General features: G+C 42.0%; 1 protein-coding gene across 4 annotated transcripts in view; it reads left to right on the top strand.

Moving 5' to 3' along the window:
• Positions 1-27,205, top strand: part of LOC115120076 (CREB3 regulatory factor-like) — a 34,379-nt gene extending 7,174 nt beyond the window's left edge. Inside the window, exons 2-9 of one of the 4 annotated variants that reach the window (XM_065023908.1) lie at positions 5,914-6,015; positions 7,524-7,583; positions 9,663-10,899; positions 11,527-11,721; positions 12,084-12,273; positions 16,842-16,915; positions 17,148-17,270; positions 17,399-27,205. In XM_065023908.1, coding sequence (XP_064879980.1) covers positions 5,914-6,015; positions 7,524-7,583; positions 9,663-10,899; positions 11,527-11,721; positions 12,084-12,273; positions 16,842-16,915; positions 17,148-17,270; positions 17,399-17,517 — 2,100 coding nt within the window. In that variant the 3' untranslated portion in view covers positions 17,518-27,205. Of the gene's footprint in view, positions 1-5,825; positions 6,016-7,457; positions 7,584-9,662; positions 10,900-11,526; positions 11,722-12,083; positions 12,274-16,841; positions 16,916-17,147; positions 17,271-17,398 lie in introns of all 4 variants that reach the window. The other 3 variants (XM_065023907.1, XM_029648965.2, XM_065023909.1) reach the window with 3 other exon arrangements.
• Positions 27,206-27,557: the final 352 nt, after the last annotated feature.

Below are 27,557 nucleotides of genomic sequence, written 5' to 3'. Positions count from 1 at the left end.
TGGATCAGCCGTGGATCAGGGGGGGAGGAGTAGTAAAATGGATCAGCGGTGGGGGGGAGGGTAGTAGTAGTGAAATGGATCAGCGGTGGGGGAGGAAAATGGATAGTAAAATGGATCAGCGGTGGGGGAGGAGTAGTAAAATGGATCAGCGGTGGGGGAGGAGTAGTAAAATGGATCAGCGGTGGGGGAGGAGTAGTAAAATGGATCAGCGGTGGGGGAGGAGTAGTAAAATGGATCAGCGGTGGGGGAGGAGTAGTAAAATGGATCAGCCGTGGGGGAGGAGTAGTAAAATGGATCAGCCGTGGGGGGAGGAGTAGTAAAATGGATCAGCCGTGGGGGAGGAGTAGTAAAATGGATCAGCCGTGGGGGAGGAGTAGTAAAATGGATCAGCCGTGGGGGGAGGAGTAGTAAAATGGATCAGCCGTGGGGGAGGAGTAGTAAAATGGATCAGCCGTGGGGGAGGAGTAGTAAAATGGATCAGCCGTGGGGAGGAGTAGTAAAATGGATCAAAATGGATCCGTGGGGGAGGAGTAGTAAAATGGATCAGCCGTGGGGGAGGAGTAGTAAAATGGATCAGCCGTGGGGGGAGGAGTAGTAAAATGGATCAGCCGTGGGGGAGGAGTAGTAAAATGGATCAGCCGGGGAGGAGTGGGGGAGGGAGTAGTAAAATGGATCAGCCGTGGGGATCAGCCGGAGGAGTAGTAAAATGGATCAGCCGTGGGGGAGGAAATGGATCAGCCGTAAAAATGGATCAGCCGTGGGGGAGGAGTAGTAAAATGGATCAGCCGTGGGGGGAGGAGTAGTAAAATGGATCAGCCGTGGGGGAGGAGTAGTAAAATGGATCAGCCGTGGGGGGAGTAGTAAAATGGATCAGCGGTGGGGGAGGAGTAGTAAAATGGATCAGCGGTGGGGGGAGGAGTAGTGAAATGGATCAGCGGTGGGGGAGGAGTAGTGAAATGGATCAGCGGTGGGGGAGGAGTAGTGAAATGATCAGCGGTGGGGGAGGAGTAGTAAAATGGATCAGTAAAATGGATCAGCGGTGGGGGAGGAGTAGTAAAATGGATCAGCGGTGGGGGGAGGAGTAGTAAAATGGATCAGCGGTGGGGGAGGAGTAGTAAAATGGATCAGCGGTGGGGGAGGAGTAGTAAAATGGATCAGCCGTGGGGGAGGAGTAGTAAAATGGATCAGCCGTGGGGGAGGAGTAGTAAAATGGATCAGCCGTGGGGGAGGAGTAGTAAAATGGATCAGCCGTGGGGGAGGATCAGCCGTGGGGAGTAAAATGGATCAGCCGTGGGGGGGAGGAAATGGATCAGTAAAATGGATCAGCCGTGGGGGGAGGAGTGGAGTAAAAAATGGATCAGCCGTGGGGGGAGGAGTAGTAAATGGATCAGCCGTGGGGGAGGAGTAGTAAAATGGATCAGCGGTGGGGGGGGAGGAGTAGTAAAATGGATCAGCCGTGGGGAGGAGTAGTAAATGGATCAGCCGGGGGGGAGGGGGGGGGAGTAGTAAAATGGATCAGCCGTGGGGGAGGAGTAGTAAAATGGATCAGCGGTGGGGGAGGAGTAGTAAAATGGATCAGCCGTGGGGGGAGGATAGTAAAATGGATCAGCCGTGGGGGGAGGAGTAGTAAATGGATCAGCCGTGGGGGAGGAGTAGTAAATGGATCAGCCGTGGGGGGAGGAGTAGTAAAATGGATCAGCCGTGGGGAGGAGGATAGTACAATGGATCAGCCGTGGGGGTAGTGAGGATCAGTAGTACAATGGATCAGCCGTGGGGGAGGAGTAGTAAATGGATCAGCCGTGGGGGAGGATCAGCCGGGGGAGTAGTACAAATGGATCAGCCGTGGGGGAGGAGTAGTAAATGGATCAGCCGTGGGGAGGTAGTAAATGGAGTAAATGGATGAAATGGATCAGCGGTGGGGGAGGAGTAGTGAAATGGATCAGCGGTGGGGGAGGAGTAGTGAAATGGATCAGCGGTGGGGGGAGGAGTAGTAAAATGGATCAGCGGTGGGGGAGGAGTAGTAAAATGGATCAGCGGTGGGGGGGGAGTAGTAAAATGGATCAGCGGTGGGGGAGGAGTAGTAAAATGGATCAGCCGTGGGGGAGGAGTAGTAAAATGGATGGATCAGCCGTGGGGGAGGAGTAGTAAAATGGATCAGCCGTGGGGGAGGAGTAGTAAAATGGATCAGCCGTGGGGGAGGAGTAGTAAAATGGATCAGCCGTGGGGGAGGAGGAGTAGTAAAATGGATCAGCCGTGGGGGGAGGAGTAGTAAAATGGATCAGCCGTGGGGGAGGAGTAGTAAATGGATCAGCGGTGGGGGGAGGAGGAAATGGATAGTAAAATGGATCAGCCGTGGGGGGAGGAAATGTAGTAAAATGGATCAGCGGTGGGGGGAGGAAATGGATAGTAAAATGGATCAGCCGTGGGGGGAGGAGTAGTAAAATGGATCAGCGGGGGGGGAGGTAAATGGATAGTAAAAATGGATCAGCCGTGGGGGGGAGGAGTAGTAAAATGGATCAGCCGTGGGGGAGGAGTAGTAAATGGATGGATCAGCCGTGGGGGAGGAGTAGTAAAATGGATCAGCCGTGGGGGAGGAAAATGTAGTAAAATGGATCAGCCGTGGGGGAGGAGTAGTACAATGGATCAGCCGTGGGGGAGGAGTAGTACAATGGATCAGCCGTGGGGGAGGAAATGGATCAGCGTGGGGGGAGTACAATGGATCAGCCGTGGGGGAGGAGTAGTAAATGGATCAGCCGTGGGGGAGGAGTAGTAAATGGATAGTGAAATGGATCAACGGGATGGGGGGGAGGAGTAGTGAAATGGATCAGCCGTGGTGGGAGGAGTAGTGAAATGGATCAGCCGTGGGGGGAGTAGTAGTAAAATGGATCAGCCGGATCAGGGGGGGGAGTAGTGAAATGGATCAGCCGTGGGGGAGTAGTAGTGAAATGGATCAACGGGGGAGGGGGTAGGATCAGTAGTGAAATGGATCAGCCGTGGTGGGAGGAGTAGTGAAATGGATCAGCCGTGGGGGAGTGGAGTAGTAAAATGGATCAGCCGTGGGGAGTAGTAGTGAAATGGATCAGCGGTGGGGGAGTAGTAGTAAAATGGATCAGCGGTGGGGGAGGAGTAGTGAAATGGATCAGCGGTGGGGGAGGAGTAGTGAAATGGATCAGCGGTGGGGGAGGAGTAGTGAAATGGATCAGCGGTGGGGGAGGAGTAGTGAAATGGATCAGCGGTGGGGGAGGAGTAGTGAAATGGATCAGCGGTGGGGGGAGGAGTAGTGAAATGGATCAGCGGTGGATCAGCAGGGGGGAGGAGTAGTGAAATGGATCAGCGGTGGGGGGAGGGGGGAGGAGTAGTGAAATGGATCAGCGGGGGGGAGGAAATGGATCAGTAAAATGATCAGCGGTGGGGGAGGAGTAGTAAAATGATCAGCGGTGGGGGGAGGAGTAGTAAAATGGATCAGCCGTGGGGGGAGGAGTAGTAAAATGGATCAGCGGTGGGGGAGGAGTAGTAAAATGGATCAGCCGTGGGGGAGGAGTAGTAAATGTAAAATGGATCAGCCGTGGGGGAGGAGTAGTAAAATGGATCAGCCGTGGGGGGAGGAGTAGTAAAATGGATCAGCCGTGGGGGGAGGAGTAGTAAAATGGATCAGCCGTGGGGGAGGAGTAGTAAAATGGATCAGCCGTGGGGGAGGAGTAGTAAAATGGATCAGCCGTGGGGGGAGGAGTAGTAAAATGGATCAGCCGTGGGGGGAGGAGTAGTAAAAATGGATCAGCCGTGGGGGAGGAGTAGTAAAATGGATCAGCCGTGGGGGAGGAGTAGTAAATGGATCAGCCGTGGGGGAGGAGTAGTAAAATGGATCAGCCGTGGGGGAGGAGTAGTAAAATGGATCAGCGGTGGGGGAGGAGTAGTAAAATGGATCAGCCGTGGGGGAGGAGTAGTAAAATGGATCAGCCGTGGGGGGAGGAGTAGTAAAATGGATCAGCCGTGGTGGGAGGAGTAGTAAAAATGGATCAGCGGTGGGGGGAGGAGTAGTAAAATGGATCAGCGGTGGGGGGAGGAGTAGTAAAATGGATCAGCGGTGGGGGGAGGAGTAGTAAAATGGATCAGCCGTGGGGGGAGGAGTAGTAAAATGGATCAGCCGTGGGGGGAGTAGTAGTGAAATGGATCAGCGGTGGCTTCAGAACAGTGCTCCCTGTCTGTCATCTAGTGTATATATAAATAATTGATTGTGACCCATATGTCAGTGCCCATGGTAAGCTAACTTAACCTGTCTGCATAGCATACTGAAGAGCCCATTTATGCTTTAGTCGTGATCTCCTATTTCAAAATCTTGCGCCAACAAGTTTAAAACATGGAGCCTGCCATAATCTAGTTTGACTACAGTGCTGTCAATATCAGGTGTGGGGCGCACCGTTGTTTATGTCTGAAATCTGCAATTATTTCGGCCTTCCTTTCATCTCTACATTCAGCCGTCAACAGAATCCTATCATCAGAGAAATCTGACAAGGAAGTGAGTGGTCAATCGTAAGCGTAAGAGAGAGGCCTACTCTGTAGCGTGCATTTTAGAAACTGTTGCAGTAAGGCATCACGCAGTGTGTTTTTAATGTCCAGGGGGATGTTTCTGTGTAGAGAGGACAAGGATATTAAAATGGCAGAGTGCAGTAGCCAGGCTGGCAGGCAGTTTCGCATGGCATCAGCACATTGCAGCAAGGGCTTCCCCACAGTGCCTCCCAAAACACAATCGCCCTCATCTGAGTGGCTCTAACAGGTGTGTGTATTTTCAGGACCAGGACTGCATTCGCAGCACATTACTTTTCCTTTGCATGGCATTTTAAGACTCATTAACACATCTCACTTTTAAGGTGAGCTATGTGTAACCAGTAACATACTAACTAGGTATGCATAACGAGTAACATACTGACTAGGTATGCGTAACCAGTAACATACTGACTAGGTATGCGTAACCAGTTTCAGCCAGTGCTACTGCTCTACTTTGCAGGCTATGCTGCCGTGTCTGTGTGTCTCTGTGTGATGCTGTGGCAGGCAGAGAGAAGAGGAGGTGGTGTTTTTCTGTTGGTGTTTTTCCTCTGCGGGCAAAAGCTGCTGTGTGAAAAGCAGACAGGGGTGATAAGAAGCTCATTTGACTGAGTTGGCAAACCAGGTGGAAAATGTCATCCACCACTAGAGGAGCTGGGTTGTTTTGCTCTGTGTCACAGCTGGCCAGCACAGTGGCCTCCTTCCCCAGCATATTTCTCATGATTTGTTATGCAAACGGGGTCCAGTGACTCTGCTCCCTCTCTTTGTGACTCTTCGTTGGCAGCGGGGAATGGTAGCTAGCTAGAGTCGTTTTAAAAATAGCCTAGACACAGTGTTTATTCAATGCTCATTCTGTCTCGCATCAAACTAATCTTCTGTCTGCAGGGAGGGCTCTCAGTGTATTTTCTGGATCTGAAATGCTGCAATCGGACAATGTCTGCAACTTTGCTCGGCTTCGACTGTCTCTTTTACAAACATGGAAGCCCCCCCCCCCCAGTCTTGCACTGAGTGTAACCAACACAGTCATGAGTTAAGATATATCACACTAGAGTTGATAGAAGTAGGCTATGTGTTGTGATTTAAATGAACAGCCGGTCTTGACAGTCGCTCTCAGAAGCCGTGTTTGACGATCTGCACAGAATCTCAGCTTGCAGGCTAAGTGACAGTATTATGTGTTTTTGGCGTATAAGATTGTAGGCGGGGAAGTGGGAAAATGTGCAAACATATGTAATATCTTACTAATTGAACCCTTCCATTCCCCCTGTGTTCTCATCTCTCTCCAGACACCAGGCATCAGACGAGAACTAGACTTCCATGAGTTCACAGAGTTTTCCACAATAAAGAAGACTCTTTTTGTTACTTAACTCATAGATTTTTCTACTGTCGGTTGACATCATCCGAAGACGACTGGGACACGAGGTGGAGGAAACATTCACAATAAGGAACAGAGATCGGTGCTCGGCGATGCCTCAGGTAATGGAAGGGAGGGTTCTTTAGACGTGGTCCAGCTTTAGCCAGTTGTCTCTCTATAGTCTTGCAATTGACCAACTTCTGAAGCGAAAACAACTAGGTTGCTGGACAGTTAATGGACAGTCTGTAGCTTAAAACTGACAGACCTCAGTCTAGTTGCCCTGCAATTACAATGTGGATGATATAGCCACAGATGGAACAATGAGCCGGTTAGTTAGAAAAGTCTTTGATACAGCTGTCAGTGAACAGACAGCCTATGGCGATTTCCCACGTCCATGGGAACATTCCCCTTTTTATCCAGGCTGTCCCAACCCCACAAATGTTGTTTGTTCACTGTTACTCTCCATGCTTAACATTTAGTTAAAGGGGCAATCTGCAGTTGGTGCATCCATTAATTACAATTTTAAATAATTAATTAATTAAAATGTACTTTTAAGTTCATTTTATATATATGCCCATTGATTCTTACAGAATGTAATTTATATTGTAATTGCCTCATGACCTTAGTTTAAAACAGGTAGCTTCTTTAAACTACAACTATACTGAACAAAAATATAAATGCAACATGGAACAATTTCAAAGATTTAACTGAGTTAACATTCATTTTAGGAAATCAGTCAATTGAAATAAATGAGGCCCTAATCTATGGATTTCACATGACAGGGTTGCAGCCATGGGAGGGCATATGCCCACCCACTTGGCAGCCAGGCCCAGCCAATCAGAATTAGTTTGCCCCCACAAAAGGGCTTTATTACAGACAGGAATACTCCTCAGCAACCCCCCCCCCCCCTCCCCCCTCAGACGATCCCTCAGGTGAAGAAGCCAAATGTATAGGTCCTGCCTATTGTGGTAAACATTCAATTAACATTCAATTCCCTGGCAACAGTCTGCGGTTGTGATGCCGGTTTGACATACTGCCAAATTCTCTAAAATGACGTTGGAGGCGGCTTTATGGTAGGGAAATGTAACATTCAATTCCCTGGCAACAGCTCTGGTGGACATTCCTGCAGTTAGCATGCCAATGGCACTAACCACTAGACTCTCCTCAACTTGATACATCTGTGGCATTGTGTTGTGTGACAAAGCTGCACGTTTTAGCGTGGCCTTTTATTGTCCCCAGCACATGGTTGATATACCACACTTGTCAGGTGGATGGATTAACTTGGCAAATGAGAAATGCTCACTAACAGGGATGTAAAACCAATTTGTGCACAAAATATGAGAGAAATACGCTTTTTGTACATATGGAGCATTTTTTGGATATTTTATTTCAGCTCATGAAACATGGGACCAACACTTTTACATGTTGCATTTTTGTTCAGTATAATTATCTCTGTTCACTCTGAAATGAAAAAGCGGTATTTAAATATGTTCTTCAGAGTATTATAACAGGACAACAGGAATTGCAACAGGTTGAATAGTTTGGAATGTTTATTTCCCCTTAGCCCGGCATCAGTGGAATGGATCTTCCCTTTGGGGATTTCTTTCAAAATTATACTTTTGCTGATCAGGCGCTGACCAGCACGGACCTGTTGGCGAGTAACACAGACCCAGACTTCATGTACGAACTGGTAAGTGTTCTCCGTGCAGAGGAGCCTCCGGGCAGGATCACAGCTTACAGATGATAGAAAGAATGATAGTAAAAAGCTTTGGCGCACCTTAAATTACATTTTGGGCAAAAAGGCAAACTCCAACTACTTTTTCATTGGCAAGTTTAGCAAATTTAGTCATGACATGCCAGCAACGTAGGCCGAACCTACACATCCAAGTATAAATGACCAAATTATTAGAGACGAGCGTTGTCATTTTGAGCTCCGTAAAGTGAGTGTGGAAGAGGTGAAAAAATGATTGTTGTCTATCAATGACAAGCCACCAGGGTCTGACAACTTGGATTGAAAATTACTGAGGATAATAGGGGACGATATTGCCACTCCTATTTGCCATATTTTCAATCTAAGCCTACTAGTAAGTGTGTACCCTCGTGCCTGGAGGGAAGCAAAAGTCATTCCACTACCCAATAATTCCACTGTCCCCTTTACTGGCTCAAATAGCCGACCAATCAGTCTGTTACCAAATCTTAGTAAACTTTTGGAAAAAATGGTGTTTGACCAGATACAATGCTATTATACAGTAAACAAATTGACAACAGACTTTTAGCACCCTTATAGGGGAGGACACAGCACTTACAGAAATTACTGCTATATTGTGGATAAAGAGTTACCTAACAGAACACAGAGGGATGTTCTTTAATGGAAGCCTCAAACATAATCCAGGTTGAAGTAGGAATTCCCCAGGGCAGCTGTCAAGGCCCCTTACTATTTTCAATCTTTACTAACGACATGCCTCTGGCTTTGAGTAAAGCCAGTGTGTCTGTATGCGGATTATTCAACACTACACACGTCAGCTACTACAGCGACTGAAATTACTGCAACACCTAACAAAGAGATGTAGTTATTTTCAGAATGGGTGGCAAGAAATGTTAGTCCTAAATATTTAATTTAAAAGCATTGTATTTGGGACAAATCATTCACTGAACCCTAAACCCCAACAAAATCGTGTAATAATGTGGAAATTGAGCTAGTTGAGGTGACTCAACTGCTAGGAGTAACCCTGGATTGTAAATGGTCATGGTCAAAACTCATTGATACAACAGTAGCTAAAATAGAGAGAAGTCTGTCCATAATAAAGCGTTACTCTGCCTTCTTTACAACACTATCAACAAGGCAGGTCCTACAGGCCTGAGTTTTGTCTCACCTAGACTACTGTTCAGTCGTGTGGTCAGGTGCCACAAAGAGGGACTTAGGAAAATTACAATTGGCTCAGAACATGGCTGCAAGGCTGGCCCTTAATGTACACCGGGAGCTAACATTAATAATATGCATGTCAATCTCTAATGGCTCAAAGTGGAGTAGAGATTGACTTCATCACTACTTGTTTTTTTCGTAAGAAATGTTGACAAGCTGAATGCACCGAGCTGTCTGTTTAAACTGCTAGCACAAGACATACCACCAGAGTTCTCTTCACAATCCCCCAAGTCCAGAACATACTATGGGAGGCGCACAATACTACATAGAAATCAAATTTGATTTGTTGCATACACATATTAAGCTGAAGTTATTGCAGGTGTAGTGAAATGCTTTTAAAATACTTGACTACATGGAATTCCACATCAGGTAACTGAAGCAAGCAGTAGAATCATATAAAAATACACCTTATGGAACAGCGGGACTGTGAAGAGACAGACACACACACAAGGGTACAGACACCCACATACTTACACACACACATGTACACGTACATTGTTGTATGGTGGTATTATACATTTTGTATTAGTGGTGTAGTAATGTTATCTGATGTACTGTTTATCTTTTGTTTTATGTGTTATGTAAGTGTCTTAATGTGTTTGGACCCCAGGAAGAGTAGCTGCTGCCTTGGCAACAGCTAATGGGTATCCATAATAAATACACACAGAGAGACAGGACAGGTGGTGTAGTAGAGAACACAACACGCTATGACAATACAATAAAAAAAAAAAAAAAATAATAATTTACACAGAATATTGTTGATTGAAGATGGTTGCATAATTATCACAGGAAATAATGTAAATTCTATGCACTATTTTCATCTCTGTACTTTCTTTTCGTCCCCAGGACAGAGAAATGACTGCTTGCCTAAGTCCTAGAGTTGATCACTTCACGGTGGGGGACTGCAAGGAGATGGAGTGTGGGGAGCACCTCATGGAGCTGGTGGACAGCGACCCGGCCTACAGCTCGAACTTTGAGCAGTGGGATACGTACTGGGAGGACCTGACCAAGTACACCCGTTTCACCAGCTGTGACATCTGGGGCACCAAGGAGGCAGGCCTGGATGACTTCTCCAGCCCTTACCAAGACGAGGAGGTGATTGCCCGGACCCCCACCTTGGCTCAGCTCAACAGCGAGGACTCGCAGCCCCCTGTGTGTGACACACTCTACCACCCTGATCTGCTGATAGGGGGCCAGAAGCAGCACACCTCCCTCCACCCACTCTCCCTGAGCAAGAAGACAGCCGCCCGCCCGGGCCCCTCCTCTTCCTGCTCCAACCTGGTCAAGAACCCCCTGGGTGACTTTGCCAAGGGTTCCCAGAAGGCCACCTGGCCTGTCCCCTCCAGCACAGAGACAATGTCCAAGGCCCAGGGAACCAGCAAGATGGCCACCCTGGGCTACCACTGCAATGACTACGTGCGCAAGGCAAAGGTTCGCATCAGCATGCCCCACCGGCCCCTAGTCGACATGCCCATGGCCTCCCATCAGGTTGAGGCTGAAAACCACTTCACATACAGCAGCAAGCCCCCAGAGCTGGCCACCACATCTGGCTGTGCTGCCCCCGTGGCTGCTCCTGCTACTGCAGCCTCAGCCTCTGCCTCCGCCAGCACCCTGGCCTATGAGAAGACGGTAGAGCTGCCTCGCCGGGAGATGCCACCCGCCTCAGTGGGCACGTCTGGCGCTGTGCCCCCTATGCTCCACTACCCTGTAGCTGGGGCTGGGGCCAGCGAGACCCTGGTGACTGCCAGTGGTACTGACCCAGTCTCTGACAAGAAGAAGGAGGAGGAGCACAACTACTCCCTGTTCCTAACCCGAGCCAGGCTTGCCGGGAAAGCCCTCACTGAGGAGGAGGAAGAGGTTGAAGAGGAGGAGGAGGAAGATGAGGAGGTGGGGGAGGACGAAGAGGATGCTGAGGGGGTGGAGCTGGATGAAGATCTTGATGAAGATCATGATGAGGGTTTTGGCAGCGAGCATGAGCTCTCTGAGAATGATGATGAGGAAGATGAGGAGGACGATGATTATGAGGGGGATAAAGATGATGACATGAGCGATGCCTTCTCCGAGCCAGGTAGCCATATATCAGGTAGACATTCACCTTTTTTGAGACTCACATTGGCCCCGAGCCCAAGCATGTACCTTTATAGCAACCATTTTGTTTTTCCATGTGAAGTGAGGTTGGAGTTGCTGCAGGTGCTCTCTTCAGACCGGCAGTTAATTACAAATGTCAGCTTCCTGTAATAGTAATGATCCCTTAGAGTTCTGGATGGGAATATCTTTGTAGCTGCAGAGTCCCACGGAAAGGAAATATGTGATTGGTGAACTTATTCCCTGTTGGGAGTCCCTGGCCTGGCCCATTGTGGTCCAGTGAGTCAGGATTATAAATGGATCTTGAGAATGGGGTCATGTTTCTGCTTTGGGTGGGTGTTAGTGTGACCCTGGCCGTGCTCTGAGATGGAACAGTATAATCAAGGGTTTATTTAAGCTGTTTTATACGTGGAAGGCTCTCTGATCGACTCACCCTCTGCCATTTTCTCATCCTTGCTCTCTCCATCTTCATCTCTCTTCATCTCTCTCCATCTTCATCTCTCTTCATCTCTCTCCATCTTCATCTCTCTACCCTCACCCTTATCTCCCTTGCTAATATTTTCTCTCTGGTCCTTCTTTCTCTCAATTGTGTCTCGCTCTCCCCCTCCCTCCCTGTTGTGATCAGGATGTGACAATGACGCGGTGGAGGACGTGAAGGGGCTGACGGCAGGGATCTCCAGGAAGAGGGGCAAACGCCGCTACTTCTGGGAGTACAGCGAGCAGCTCACCCCCTCCAAGCAGGAATGCTTGCTCAAGCCCTCTGAGTGGGACAGGGAGACCCTGCCCAGCAACATGTACCAGAGGAATGGCCCACACCACGGTGAGACACACTTTATCATAAACACACACATCTGGTAAGTGGTGACATGTACAAGCACACACCACAAAATATCTATTGCACTACAATCATGTGAAGAAGTATGAATTCCCGCATATACACATGCACTCGATGGAAGCCACACACTTCATAGTTCATCGATTACAGTAGATCACATCATACAGTACATTCTACCCTGATAATGTATGTAGGTTACAAATGTAACATTGTTATTCCATTATTTATAGTGTACATTTTGGGGTTTTTAATGAATCCATTTGAGATACAAATGTGTCTGACTGTCCCTGCTGACTAAGGGACATGTCTCAGTGGTTAACTGGCTCGGTGATTGGCTGTGTGAACAGGGAAGTACACTCTGAAGAAGTCTCGGCGGACAGATGTGGAGGACTTGACCCCTAACCCTCGCAAGCTGCTGCAGATCGGGAACGAGCTGCGTAAGCTCAACAAAGTGATCAGTGATCTGACCCCGGTCAGCGAGCTGCCCCTCACAGCCCGCCCACGCTCCCGCAAGGAGAAGAACAAACTGGCATCCAGGTAGTGGATACTCACCTTGAAACCCTGTTCAACTCTTGTTCTCCAGAACCTTCTCTTTCTGCTTTGTTACAGTTAACTTTGATACATGCTGCTGCTGCTGCTGCTACTACTACTACTATCACTACTACTACTAGCACTACTACTACTAGCACTACTACTACTAGCACTGCTATCACTACTAGCATTGCTATCACTACTACTACTAGCACTGCTATCACTACTACTACTAGCACTGCTATCACTACTACTACTAGCACTGCTATCACTACTACTACTAGCACTGCTATCACTACTACTACTAGCACTGCTATCACTACTACTACTAGCACTGCTATCACTACTAGTATTACTAGTACTGCTATCACTACTAGTATTAGTACTGCTATCACTACTAGTATTACTAGTACTGCTATCACTACTAGTATTAGTACTGCTATCACTACTAGTACTACTAGTATTGCTATCACTACTACTATTGCTATCACTACTACTATTCGTACTACTATTGCTGCTGCGACTAGTGCTATCGCTGCTAGTACTATCACTGCTAATGCTAACAGTGCTAGTACTATAACTGCTAATGCTAACACTGCTAGTACTATCACTACTACTAATACTGCTACTATTACTACTAATGTCACTGCTACTATTACTACTAATGTCACTACTGCTATTACTACTAATGTCACTGCTACTATTACTACTAATGTCACTACTACTATTACTACTAATGTCACTACTACTATTACTACTAATGTCACTACTACTATTACTACTAATGTAACTACTACTGCTACTATTACTACTAATGTCACTGCTACTATTACTACTAATGTCACTACTACTGCTACTATTACTACTAATGTCACTGCTACTATTACTACTAATGTCACTACTACTATTACTACTAATGTCACTACTACTGCTACTATTACTACTAATGTCACTACTACTATTACTACTAATGTCACTGCTACTATTACTACTAATGTCACTGCTACTATTACTACTAATGTCACTGCTACTATTACTACTAATGTCACTGCTACTATTACTACTAATATCACTGCTACTATTACTACTAATGTCACTACTACTATTACTACTAATGTCACTGCTACTATTACTACTAATGTCACTGCTACTATTACTACTAATGTCACTGCTACTATTACTACTAATGTCACTGCTACTATTACTACTAATGTCACTACTACTGCTACTATTACTACTAATGTCACTGCTACTATTACTACTAATGTCACTACTACTATTACTACTAATGTCACTACTACTGCTACTATTACTACTAATGTCACTACTACTATTACTACTAATGTCACTGCTACTATTACTACTAATGTCACTGCTACTATTACTACTAATGTCACTGCTACTATTACTACTAATATCACTGCTACTATTACTACTAATGTCACTACTACTATTACTACTAATGTCACTACTACTATTACTACTAATGTCACTGCTACTATTACTACTAATGTCACTACTACTGCTACTATTACTACTAATGTCACTACTACTATTACTACTAATGTCACTGCTACTATTACTACTAATATCACTGCTACTATTACTACTAATGTCACTACTACTATTACTACTGTCACTGCTACTATTACTACTAATGTCACTGCTACTGCTACTATTACTACTAATATCACTGCTACTATTACTACTAATGTCACTACTACTATTACTACTAATGTCACTGCTACTATTACTACTAATGTCACTACTACTACTAATGTCACTACTACTATTACTACTAATGTCACTGCTACTATTACTACTAATGTCACTACTACTGCTACTATTACTACTAATGTCACTGCTACTATTACTACTAATGTCACTGCTACTATTACTACTAATGTCACTGCTACTATTACTACTAATATCACTACTACTATTACTACTAATGTCACTACTACTATTACTACTAATGTCACTGCTACTATTACTACTAATGTCACTGCTACTGCTACTATTACTACTAATGTCACTGCTACTATTACTACTAATGTCACTACTACTATTACTACTAATGTCACTGCTACTGCTACTATTACTACTAATGTCACTACTACTATTACTACTAATGTCACTGCTACTATTACTACTAATGTCACTACTACTACTAATGTCACTACTACTATTACTACTGTCACTACTACTGCTACTATTACTACTAATGTCACTACTACTATTACTACTAATGTCACTACTACTATTACTACTAATGTCACTACTACTATTACTACTAATGTCACTACTACTGCTACTATTACTACTAATGTCACTACTACTATTACTACTAATGTCACTACTACTATTACTACTAATGTCACTGCTACTATTACTACTAATGTCACTGCTACTATTACTACTAATGTCACTGCTACTATTACTACTAATATCACTGCTACTATTACTACTAATGTCACTACTACTATTACTACTAATGTCACTACTACTATTACTACTAATGTCACTGCTACTATTACTACTAATGTCACTACTACTGCTACTATTACTACTAATGTCACTACTACTATTACTACTAATGTCACTGCTACTATTACTACTAATATCACTGCTACTATTACTACTAATGTCACTACTACTATTACTACTGTCACTGCTACTATTACTACTAATGTCACTGCTACTGCTACTATTACTACTAATATCACTGCTACTATTACTACTAATGTCACTACTACTATTACTACTAATGTCACTGCTACTATTACTACTAATGTCACTACTACTACTAATGTCACTACTACTATTACTACTAATGTCACTGCTACTATTACTACTAATGTCACTACTACTGCTACTATTACTACTAATGTCACTGCTACTATTACTACTAATGTCACTGCTACTATTACTACTAATGTCACTGCTACTATTACTACTAATATCACTACTACTATTACTACTAATGTCACTACTACTATTACTACTAATGTCACTGCTACTATTACTACTAATGTCACTGCTACTGCTACTATTACTACTAATGTCACTGCTACTATTACTACTAATGTCACTACTACTATTACTACTAATGTCACTGCTACTGCTGCTGTTTACTACTAATGTCACTACTACTATTACTACTAATGTCACTGCTACTATTACTACTAATGTCACTACTACTACTAATGTCACTACTACTATTACTACTGTCACTACTACTGCTACTATTACTACTAATGTCACTACTACTATTACTACTAATGTCACTACTACTATTACTACTAATGTCACTACTACTATTACTACTGTCACTACTACTGATACTATTACTACTAATGTCACTGCTACTATTACTACTAATGTCACTGCTACTATTACTACTAATGTCACTACTACTATTACTACTAATGTCACTACTACTATTACTACTGTCACTACTACTGCTACTATTACTACTAATGTCACTGTATCTATTACTACTAATGTCACTGCTACTATTACTACTAATGTCACTGCTACTATTACTACTAATGTCACTACTACTATTACTACTAATGTCACTGCTACTATTACTACTAATGTCACTGCTACTATTACTACTAATGTCACTGCTACTATTACTACTAATGTCACTACTACTATTACTACTGTCACTACTACTATTACTACTGTCACTACTAATGTCACTACTACTATTACTACTGTCACTACTACTGCTACTATTACTACTAATGTCACTACTACTATTACTACTAATGTCACTACTACTACTAATGTCACTACTACTATTACTACTAATGTCACTGCTACTATTACTACTAATGTCACTACTACTATTACTACTAATGTCACTACTACTACTAATGTCACTACTACTATTACTACTAATTTCACTGCTACTATTACTACTAATGTCACTGCTACTATTACTACTAATGTCACTGCTACTATTACTACTAATGTCACTGCTACTATTACTACTAATGTCACTGCTACTATTACTACTAATGTCACTGCTACTATTACTACTAATGTCACTGCTACTATTACTACTAATGTCACTGCTACTATTACTACTAATGTCACTGCTACTATTACTACTAATGTCACTACTACTATTACTACTAATTTCACTGCTACTATTACTACTAATGTCACTGCTACTATTACTACTGTCACTACTACTATTACTACTAATGTCACTACTACTACTAATGTCACTACTACTATTACTACTAATGTTACTGCTACTATTACTACTAATGTCACTACTACTATTACTACTAATGTCACTACTACTATTACTACTAATGTCACTACTACTATTACTACTAATTTCACTGCTACTATTACTACTAATGTCACTGCTACTATTACTACTAATGTCACTGCTACTATTACTACTAATGTCACTGCTACTACTACTACTAATGTCACTACTACTACTAATGTCACTACTACTACTAATGACACTACTACTACTAATGACACTACATAAGGGGTGGTCTTGTTATATGTATACCTTTACACAAGCTGTTTGTCTCTCTGTTCAGGGCCTGTCGACTGAAGAAGAAAGCTCAGTATGAGGCCAACAAAGTCAAGCTGTGGGGTCTGGGCACAGAATACGGTATGTTGATCAGTTATGTTGAATAATACACTTTTCCCATAGTCAATTTCCCTCTTGATTTCCATTTACTACATTGTGAAATTGGTAGACTGTCAATTGTCCTTCTGTATAATGTGTGGTTTAGGGAAGGAAGTTTATTATGTTTTGTGTTTGGCAATAACGCTATTTACAATCTCTTTCTCTCTAAAAAAAAATAACAATTACATTGCCCTTGTTTTATTGTTTGTTCCAGATCGGCTTCTGTTTGTCATCAACACCATAAAGGAAGAAATAGTGAACAGAGTGCAGGATATCTGCGACGACAAGGGAACTAGCATGGCTGAAACTCTGGACAAACTCATCCAAGAGACCCTTGGTAAGATGACGATGTATTTTTCGTAAGTAGCAACAGAAATATCGTTTTGAGCCCAAACACAGTTTAAACAATGGCTGTTGTTTAAAAAAAACGTGTCCCTTTTTTTTTTTTTTTTTTTTTTTCTACAGTGAATTCACCAGTTGCCGGGCAGACGTCTGACTTTGTTAACCAGATCCTAGAGAACACTGGCAAGGGGGATCCCACTGGAGGACTGGTCGGGCTGCGTGTACCCACGTCTAGAGTGTAGATGGACCATGTAGAGGTCTGGTGATGGCATACTCAAAGCCATCCGCGCCATTCTTGTCCCACACTGTAACGGCTCACCCTCTGCATGACCATTCCATCCAGGAATCGCATCACCATGCCCTGTGGGAAGACATACATACCACTCTCCAAATGTATGTATGTCTTCACACTGTGAGCATGCGCTGAAATGAAACTTAGTATCTATCTCTGCACTAGTAGTCTGTTACTCGCCATTTGTACACATGGCTAGTGCACGTGGCTAGTGTCTTTAGGGCTGCAGTGTTTGCGAATTCAAAGCCAATATATGAAAAATACCTCCCGAAATGTTTATATTGGAAGAAAAAAAGATTATCAGTTCTAGCTGTAGCCATTTCCTGTAGCGTTCAAACGACCCGTTTCATTCCTGCGTACCTGGGTGGGAAAGGCAACACAGGATGCCGTTATAATTAGAGCGAGACGACGGGATGGCACGAGATATTTGCTATTGAAACGTAAATAGTAACTTGTCAATCCCATGTCCTTGTCACCTTTACTGAACTGCGCTTCTCAGATGAAAAAACCCCAACTTAAAACAGCCACTGGGTATTCCATAGTGTCTACTGTTGTGGAGGTATAGGGAACGCTTCACACCCGTTGTCTGCTTTCCCATTCTAGCACCGTGGCATTCACATAGGGGGAGATGATGTTACCCAATACTCTCAACCTGCCAACCACATTATAAGGCAACAAAAACACACAAGCACCTGAATTACTACTAACATTAAGAAAGTCTACTTTGACAGAATGCGCTAAAAATTAGTAGAAGTTGGGGGGGGGGGGTACACAGGAATGCAGTGAAATGTTGTTTTGCGATTTGGCCTGATTTTTCAATTACATTATCCTGTGTTTTTGCAGTTGAGAAGATATTTCAAATAGACTTGAGCAGAAGGCCACTATATACCCATCCGTTGCATGGGAAAATTCTTAGTCATCTGACTATAAGCTAGATGACGTGATTATAACAACCATTTCCTCGATCTATATACCCTTTGGTTGAAGCGTCTTCAAATGAAAGCGCCATTGGCTTCTTGCAAAGTAGGGATGAGAGGGCTAATAGTTTGAAGTTCCTTAGTTTGGTGTGTTCATATTTGTATTTAATAACAGTACTGTTCATTGTGCCTTGTATTTAAAGTGAGATGATTACACAAGTGGTTGAAGGATAGTGGACCATTTTACACTGAGGGAGAGCAGAACATGGTGCAGGAAAGGTAAAGAGGTTTGTTATGTATTTCTGCTCTTTCAAGCTATTCTGAATGTACATATGAACATGGACCATGTAGATATATGCCACAGAGTCTGTGCATTGTATTATAAGATGGCTCTGACAAAAATGTACTTTGGTTATCGGTACTTGGACTTTGGGGCAGGGGATGGGAATGGGAGGGTTAAAAAAGGATATTCGTATAGAATTTAAAAAATATTTGCACACTATATTTTGATTGCTTTTTGTACCAAAGACACATGCAACGAAAACGGCGACTAGCCAGATAAAGTAAGGTTTTGCACAGCTTACCTGACACCGTATTGAATGTAGGAAATGTGGTAGGGTCAGGTATTTTCATTGAACTGTGAAATTGGCTTGGGTCCAATTACGTACTGAAAGAAGCATTCATTAACTTTTTCTAAACGGCTCCTGTCAGTTGGCTTCTCAAGTAGATTAGTTGCTTTAAAAACATTTGATAGATTCCAGAAGTTACATATAATACTTCCACTTCTATTGTGCTTTGGGCACGAAGTAGAAAAGAGAGGGAGAACATACAATTTTTATTTTGACTGTTTGTCAAAACGTCACAAATAACCAAAAGGTATATCACTTCTATAATTTATGTAGGTGAGACGAATACACATATGTCATATTAAGTGTTGCGTATTTATAGTAATGTCCATTCATGCATACACATATGTCTATCTATTGTGAATTGCCACTTTTTCAAATTGATACGTTAGTAAGCATGACACATTTCTAAGGCCTATCCTCACATTCAGAGAAACTTTGGAAGAAAAAAAAATGGAATGAAAAAACAAAAACATTTTTGTACTATTTGCCTTTTTCTGTTGGTGCGCATGTATGTCATTTTAGAGATGTTCAGAGAAATACATTTCTGGATGGTGACTCTGCATGAGATAGGGTGGGGTTTCTGGATGGAGACTCTGCATGAGATAGGGTGGGGTTTCTGGATGGAGACTCTGCATGAGATAGGGTGGGGTTTCTGGATGGAGACTCTGCATGAGATAGGGTGGGGTTTCTGGATGGAGACTCTGCATGAGATAGGGTGGGGTTTCTGGATGGAGACTGCATGAGATAGGGTGGGGTTTCTGGATGGAGACTCTGCATGAGATAGGGTGGGGTTTCTGGATGGAGACTCTGCATGAGATAGGGTGGGGTTTCTGGATGGAGACTCTGCATGAGATAGGGTGGGGTTTCTGGATGGAGACTCTGCATGAGATAGGGTGGGGTTTCTGGATGGAGACTCTGCATGAGATAGGGTGGGGTTTCTGGATGGAGACTGCGTGAGATAGGGTGGGTGTTCTGGATGGAGACTGCATGAGATAGGTTAGGGTTTCTGGATGGTGACTCTGGGAGGGGTTCCTCCTGTTTTTTGTGATCTTTGTGAAGAGGCTCTAGTTTTTTAGGGGTTGTTCTGAAAGTAAGGGATTGAATATCATGGATATCATTCTGGTTTCTTTGTGCCCTCCGCCTCAGTTCTTGACACACAGCTCCTCTGTTGCGCTGAGTCACGGGGAAGATTGATAGAAAACGAATGGATGATAAGTCTCAATTGTATACTTGCAATTGTAGTCTTAACCTGTATTACAATCTCAGCCCAGACGAAATGAGGTGAGCAGCTTTTAGAGGTCTAGCGTCTGTCTTTGCTGCTGTAACTGGTCAATGTTGTCCATTTGAAAGACTAGGTTTGCTAATTTCAAGAGAACAAGGAGACTTAAGGCTGAATTCAATCAAACCGGCACAGCTGAAAACCCTCTCTGCGGGAACGTAACACTGTCCTTATTCTGAGAAAGGGCATGTTTTAATTGAAAATGTAGTGAACATTTTCTTATTTCAGTACTGAAGATATCTGAACATGCCTTTTGTTTGCTGTAGAGAAACAATGTTATTGTTCTGCAAAGCAGGTTTCCGCACTGCATGCCATACTCCAACTATTTTTGATTGAATTAAAAAAGGAAAAGATACACTCTCTGAAACTAGAATGATATGTTTGATAAGAGATCTTATTCTACTTACTTTGTTAGTGTGGTAAATATTCTCTATATACCGTCCATGGTTTGTTTTTGTAGTGTTTCATTTTGTAAATGGATTTATCTTCTAAATATTATATTTGTATAGTATATTCTATATTACATGTATGAAAAAGAAAGCACTTTGTTCAACAAAAAACAACAACAAAAAACAAGTATGAAGAAAAGCATTTTTCCTTCCATTTGCTGCTAAACCGACCTTGTTTGAATGCTGCAGCGAGTACTTGACTTCTGTAACCTGACCAGGACAGTGTGTTGGGGAGGTCTTAAGAGGGCAATCAACCTTTGATTACAATGCCCCTATGTTCTGAATGACTCTAACGTCATGAATTCATTTGCCTTCAGTAGAGATTTCCTATGGAAAAACAAATTCTGCTTTGGGTTTTTCTTCAGGTTGATGTACAGTGTAGACACACTTCTTCTGGGCATTTGCCAGAGAGTTATATTGTTATCATTTTAAAAGTAATTTGTACTTGTAACTTGTACTTAATGGGGAGGGGGAGACTGAGGTACTCACAACAGCCCACATCCTTTTGTGAGTACCTCAGAAGGAAAACTATATCACTGTACTGTATGGCAAGTAATTTGCAGTGGAGATTTAATCCGGGATACTTTTTGCCTTCTCAAACACCCATCCATTCACTTAATTAAGATGGCCAATAGTGGGTTCAATTGCAAAGTGGTTTGCTGTGGCAACCGATCTTGGCCAATATTGTACTGTCTACAATCAAGACCTTCAACCTGGTGATATGCTCAAATCAACGATGGCCTCTCCATTGGGATCACTGATGGCAAGTGAGGTTGAGCTAGGGGAATTAATGTTGTGTAAGAAGCTAGTGGAACATAGTGTTGTGAGGCTGATTCCAGCATCGGGTGTGTGTCCACGCAGGTTTTCACATTTAACATGATGGGCGCAAGCTGTGCAACTTTACATTCTAACCAGGAGACTCTGTGGCATTTTAACAGTCAAAGAAGTGGTTGACATTCAAAGCCAGTAACTATTCCTTCTGCTCTATTGACATCAAACATATAAACAGATAATAGATTGTGTAATTATGTGCTAGTCTCGTCTGATAATTGAATCCATTATGGTCTCTTCTGCAGCGAATCAGGGTAACTACCATTCTTCTAATAGAAATATATGTAATAGAATAGTAAATCAAAGGAAAATATATTTATGTATTCCAATTAACGTTGCGATTTTTATTTCTGCAGTTCAATAACTATGTGTGCGTTTAATGGAGATTCAATGTAAAACAAAATGGTGCGATGCTCTCTACAGGATAAGAATAGACAAAGGCCAATGGATTTGTAAGTATAAATATTTTACCTAGATTAGTTTTTCTTTATACTCTAAGAAATTTAAACGTACAAACTTTTTTTTTTTTTTTTTGTATTATTCAAAAAGGGAAATAAATTATATTTCTAGTTTTGATCCAACTTCTGTTTTACTGTGCTGCTGCTCATGTATGGGTTGGTTATTAATGGATTATATTGTATTAAAAAGATGATAGTTCATTATACATTACATATGCCTATGCTTAACAGACCTTTTTATACTTTTTAACAAATGATTAACGCTTTGATCACATTTGAGTTAACCTTATGCTATAGTCTTAGACCTTGTGGATAGATGTCTAATGGTAGCATTAACAAACCGCTGGATCACAATGAGAAAGAGACTGATCTCAATTTATTCCAATTCTCCCAAATGGCTACAGTAGAGACTAGAGAGGAGGCAGCAAGTGTGTTTGTCCTCTTTTCTTTCAATTCCTGATATGATTTTGGCTTGCTTTGTATGTAGTTGTTTGTAGTGTATGTGATGACAATGTTCTTAAATTGTGCACTATGCATGTCTTACTTGTTTTTGAGTAAGACAGCGTGTTGCTTTAGTTTTCAGCTGTCTCGTGTCTGAGCAGAGCATTTTCATTGTATAAAGTCATTATCCTGTCTCCATAACCCTATGGAGGTGTTCCTAGTGGTGATAGGCAGGTGGGGAATGAGTGGAGCTATTTCCTCTGACAATGGAGGAGCCACACGTGTGTGTGTGTGTGTGTGTGTGTGTGTAACAGAGAAAGACCTGTCTAATAACTGCTAGATGAGTATGTTCCTTTCCATCTTATCTAACCAGTTGAATGCTTTGTTTTTTGCTTTAAACTGTCATTCAAAGGACCTGCATTCTGCCATTTTATTTATTTATTTATATATATATATATATATATATATATACACCTTTTCCCATACACCCATAGTATCTATAGAAATTGAGAACTTAAAGTATGAACACTTGTATAGTTGATATTTCATGGGCTGTATATTGCATATATAATTGCTTCAATGCTTAAAGGGGCGAGCACTCAGCAGTTGCTACCTTTATAAATTAATGATACATATCCATTGTTTCTTAAGGAATATAGCTTGCAAAAATGCCTCGTGAAGTAAGTTCAACTGTCGTAACCCATCGGAAGCCAAAATATAAGCTTTTTTTTTACTCCAATTTTTGTAAACAAAATAAATGTAAACAAACACTGTATAGCCTAAAAACATTTTTATATAATGCATGGTCAGTCCTTGCATCCATAGCTCTTTGAATTTGAGAGTGCCTACTGGTGCTTAGCGATTAACCTACGTTTTTGTATTTTTTTTGTTATTAAACAACTAATTGACCGACATCAGTTCAATTACTTGAATTCCATGTAGTTTGTTTTATTTGGGGGGTGGCCCAACTCGTTGTTTTTCTTGAGATAAATCATTCATGAGAGAAATCATGTCAGGAACTATGTGGGACACTTGGCTGAAGGGAGTTGTAGTTTTCATTAAGCAAACTTTCAACCTAGTTCAGCACAAGAACGTGGTAATTAACTACAATGACCATAATCCATTACGCCTGTTTTTTCCATCTTGGACCGAGAGATGAAATCAAACATTTCAGATGTGCATATGACATTATTTTTCATTGTTTAAAGTCCTATTCTCTGCTCAGGCAGTAGCAGCCAGACAACGTTCCCTGTGCTTCCCATACTGTACTGTCTAGTATGACATCAAAAGAAAATGACTAATGTGGACAAGATGGAGACAATGGAATATTTTAATTTTTTTTAGCAATTGAATGTTCACAATTTTTGGCTTTGGAATTTCCATTAAAAAGCTTTAAATTTAAAAAAAAAAAAACGTTATTTGTTAATAATCAAACTGAACTGACCTCAAAAAATCACTAATCGCGTAGCTCTAGTGTTACCATTATTACATCCCCATCCCCCAGTTTTTTTCCCGAACCAGTGGTGGGGGACGATTTGCTATTGTTTCAACTGCTGATTGCCGGTTTTAAGCATTGCAGAAGCATTTCAAATGCATTCTTTTCGTATTATAACTTGCTCAACACCCTATATTGCTTGTGGAACTGCTCATACTCAAAGGTTATATGCTCAGTGCAATATAACCGTTTATGTATTATATTGTTGGATAATTAAATGCAGAGAATATGCGTAGGGAATGACCATTGTGCATGAAAATCTCACTCATCTGATAGGTTTGTTACTGGGTCAAAATGTACTGAGTAATGGGTCCATCTTCACCCTGAGTTCAAGGATTTTGTAGGTGTCAAGGACTATGTCCATGTGGCATTTGAACTTAACAAGCATAGAGAGATTTGGTTTTGGATGTTGAACATATTCAGATCAAACTATTTTCCATTGCTTACCCACTGTTTTTACGAAAACAAAATCGTACAAACAAAAGCATACCCACAACTCACTTGGTTTTACAAAATGTCAAACATTAATTTTAATACAATGCCTGATAAACCAGGTGCCTTAAAAAAAAAAAATTGAATCCAAACGTGATCTACTCCCTTCAAAGTCTTGCTGTTTTGTATGGATACAAGATTTACTATCTTTCTGCCCACTATGCCAAGAATTCTGACATTTTACTCTGTCTGGTGTTTTAACAGGGATCTCATGTACAGATGAAAATTGATGCTGCTTTGCCTCAGACAGTTTTCTCATCAGTGGAATGTAGTCTTCCTTCAAAGGATTCAATTCAATATAAGGATATGTTCATACTCCAGATGTCCAGTGTAACATTGGGTGAGAGAGACTATCCAAATTGTGCTGCAATCATGATTCAGAGGAATTTGAACTTGTTTGTATGGTTGTCCTTATTTCTGTAAACCTTTTTTTATTTATTTTGTATTTGTGCTCAAAATCAGTCAATTGTTGCACACGTTTGAATTTTTTAAATATTTTTTTGCCTTTTCTACTTAGACCTTACCTACTTGCCATACCATTTATTTTATATTTCATTTGAAATATTTCCTCTAGTTTACCTATAGAAATTATTTTAGATATTCATGATACCGCAGCGAGCTACATGTTCTTGCTGAATTACATTTATCAGCCCAGAGCATTCACCAATGGTGATTGATTTAGTTGAGTTTTCTATAGAACCGGTAGATCTGCTTTGCAAAAACTGTCAATTTACCAACCTATTGTGTCCCCTCAAAAATGATCAAGATAATTGTGCCTCTTTGGTCCTCATTTTCTACTGTTCCACAAACGTCTGGGTTTCACTTTACCCGGAGCAGTGTCACATGTACAAGCAGATGGCCTTTAGCAGCCTTTCTTCAATGAACAAACAAGGTTTGAAACAGTAACTCTTAATGACACATGTTGAGGTTTGCATTGTTCAACATAGATCTGTTTAACCATGGAGTTCCAGGAAACAAATCTCGGATGTCTCTAGTAATTACGCAGGGGCAGGCGGTGTTTTAAACGTGGCAAAGCCTGTATAACGCTTAAAACAATGGTGATTGGTGAAGTGGTGGGCATCTGCACAAATCCAGGTTCCTTGATTTCACCAGTTTGCTCCAAAGTGCCACCACACAGTTCTTCATAACTTAAGATTGAAAGGGGCACTAATTGGAGAGTGAGTTTAAAACAAAACAATGCAAACAGCTGATCGGAGGCACCGTTCACCAGCCATGGTGCTGAATCTCAAAGACGTACTTGAACTTCCCCAAGAGCTGCAACTCGGGCCCTGTTGCTGTGTTGGAACGCTGCCTGAGGGGTGTTGCAACTCTTGACCAGTTCCCAGTGAACTTTGGACAGTGACTGACTTCTTTTTAAGACCTGCTGTAGCCACTGCAGTGTCTGTGTCAGTAAGGCCTTGTCCTCAGTAATGGTGGTTGACGACCGTGTTTTTAAAAATGTAATTGAAGTGGATTGGCTGGTAGCTTTAATAAGATTATTATTATTTTTTGCCTCAGGAAAAGGCATAGATATCGGTAAGGGTCACTAGGGCTGCTGGGCAGAGATCTCTCATCCCTTCACTGAAGTGTTGGAACATGTGTTCCTGCATAGTACACATGCAGACCAATTCAATGATTACCAATGACATTGAGAAAACAGATATAACCCTCTTTTTCAAAGCACCATAAACACATCATATTCACACTGCAATGATTTACATTTTCCTTCCAAACTTGCCAAATTATTTTTTGGGAAATCCATACAACTCCCAATGAGGACAATTTTTTTTTAAAGATATCTCACCCATTCTTAAAACTACACAATTCATGCCCTTGATGTAATGCTTCTGATGTTGTATGGTATTTCAATAGATAATGTAGCATGGGAACTTTAAGTAGTTAGTACTGTGTGTGTACTCCCCAAGTGAAAAATATTTGTCACAGTAGGAAGGCTGTATTTCATTGCTAAGTGCTCTGTAATAAATCTCTTAGGTGATACTCATAAACAAATCTGTATCCTGCTGAAACTAACAGTGACTTGATCCTATTAGAAATGTTTATATTTGTAGTTCACATGTATGCCTGTTCAAATTCAATAATATCTTGACAGTTCTATTTATGTTGTTTAAATGTTGTGCTGGGTTTATACTTTTGTCGTTCGATCTCTTTCTCTTATTTTTGTTTCCATTTTTTTTGGAGGCACAATTAGTTGGAGAACAGATAATGATCCTTGTAAATGTACAGATGTGATGTAGGTTGGGTTCAGTTATGATTGATTGGAAAAATGTGTCTGCTTGTGTAATTGTGCCTCTCCTTCATTTAGTTTAGTTTTTTTTTTTATCATACTTTTTCTCACAGAATTGTATCAGCCAGGAGTTGGTACCACACTTGTGGCTAGGTGGAGTACAGCTATGGACTGAAGTGACTTTACGTAGCAGGTTAGGAGAATAATGTAGCAGGTTAAGGTTAGGAAAAGGGTAAGGGTTAGCAAAAATGCTACAGCTGACCCCGATGCGACTCGAACATGCAACTTTTGGTCCGTAGCTGTACTCCAATCTAGCCACAACCCAATTTTGCTTGTAACCATGATTCTATTGTCCAATTCTATTGTTGATTTTAATATCAAAATAAAAACCTTTGAAAACCACTATTTGCCGCCTTTTACAATTTGTATGTTTTATTTGGGCTATCAGTTTATTTGTATGATTTAACACTGAAGCACATTCATGACCAATGACTTCCATACTACAAAGCATAGTTAAAATCCAGTCCAGACATATGACATAATATTGAATTGCATAAGCATTGATGTTAGAGGCTGAATCATAGAACAGGGCTCCGGGCAGCCGAGCGGAAATGGAGGGAAACTCGCCTCCCTGCGGACCTGGCATCCTTTCACTCCCTCCTCTCTACATTTTCCTCTTCTGTCGCTGCTGCTAAAGCCACTTTCTACCACTCTAAATTCCAAGCATCTGCCTCTAACCCTAGGAAGCTCTTTG

Source organism: Oncorhynchus nerka, linkage group LG10 (assembly GCF_034236695.1).
Source record: "Oncorhynchus nerka isolate Pitt River linkage group LG10, Oner_Uvic_2.0, whole genome shotgun sequence".
Classification (NCBI taxonomy): Eukaryota; Metazoa; Chordata; class Actinopteri; order Salmoniformes; family Salmonidae; genus Oncorhynchus; species Oncorhynchus nerka.
Note: the sequence above shows the minus strand (reverse complement) of the source record. Positions and strands in the feature narration are given on the sequence as shown.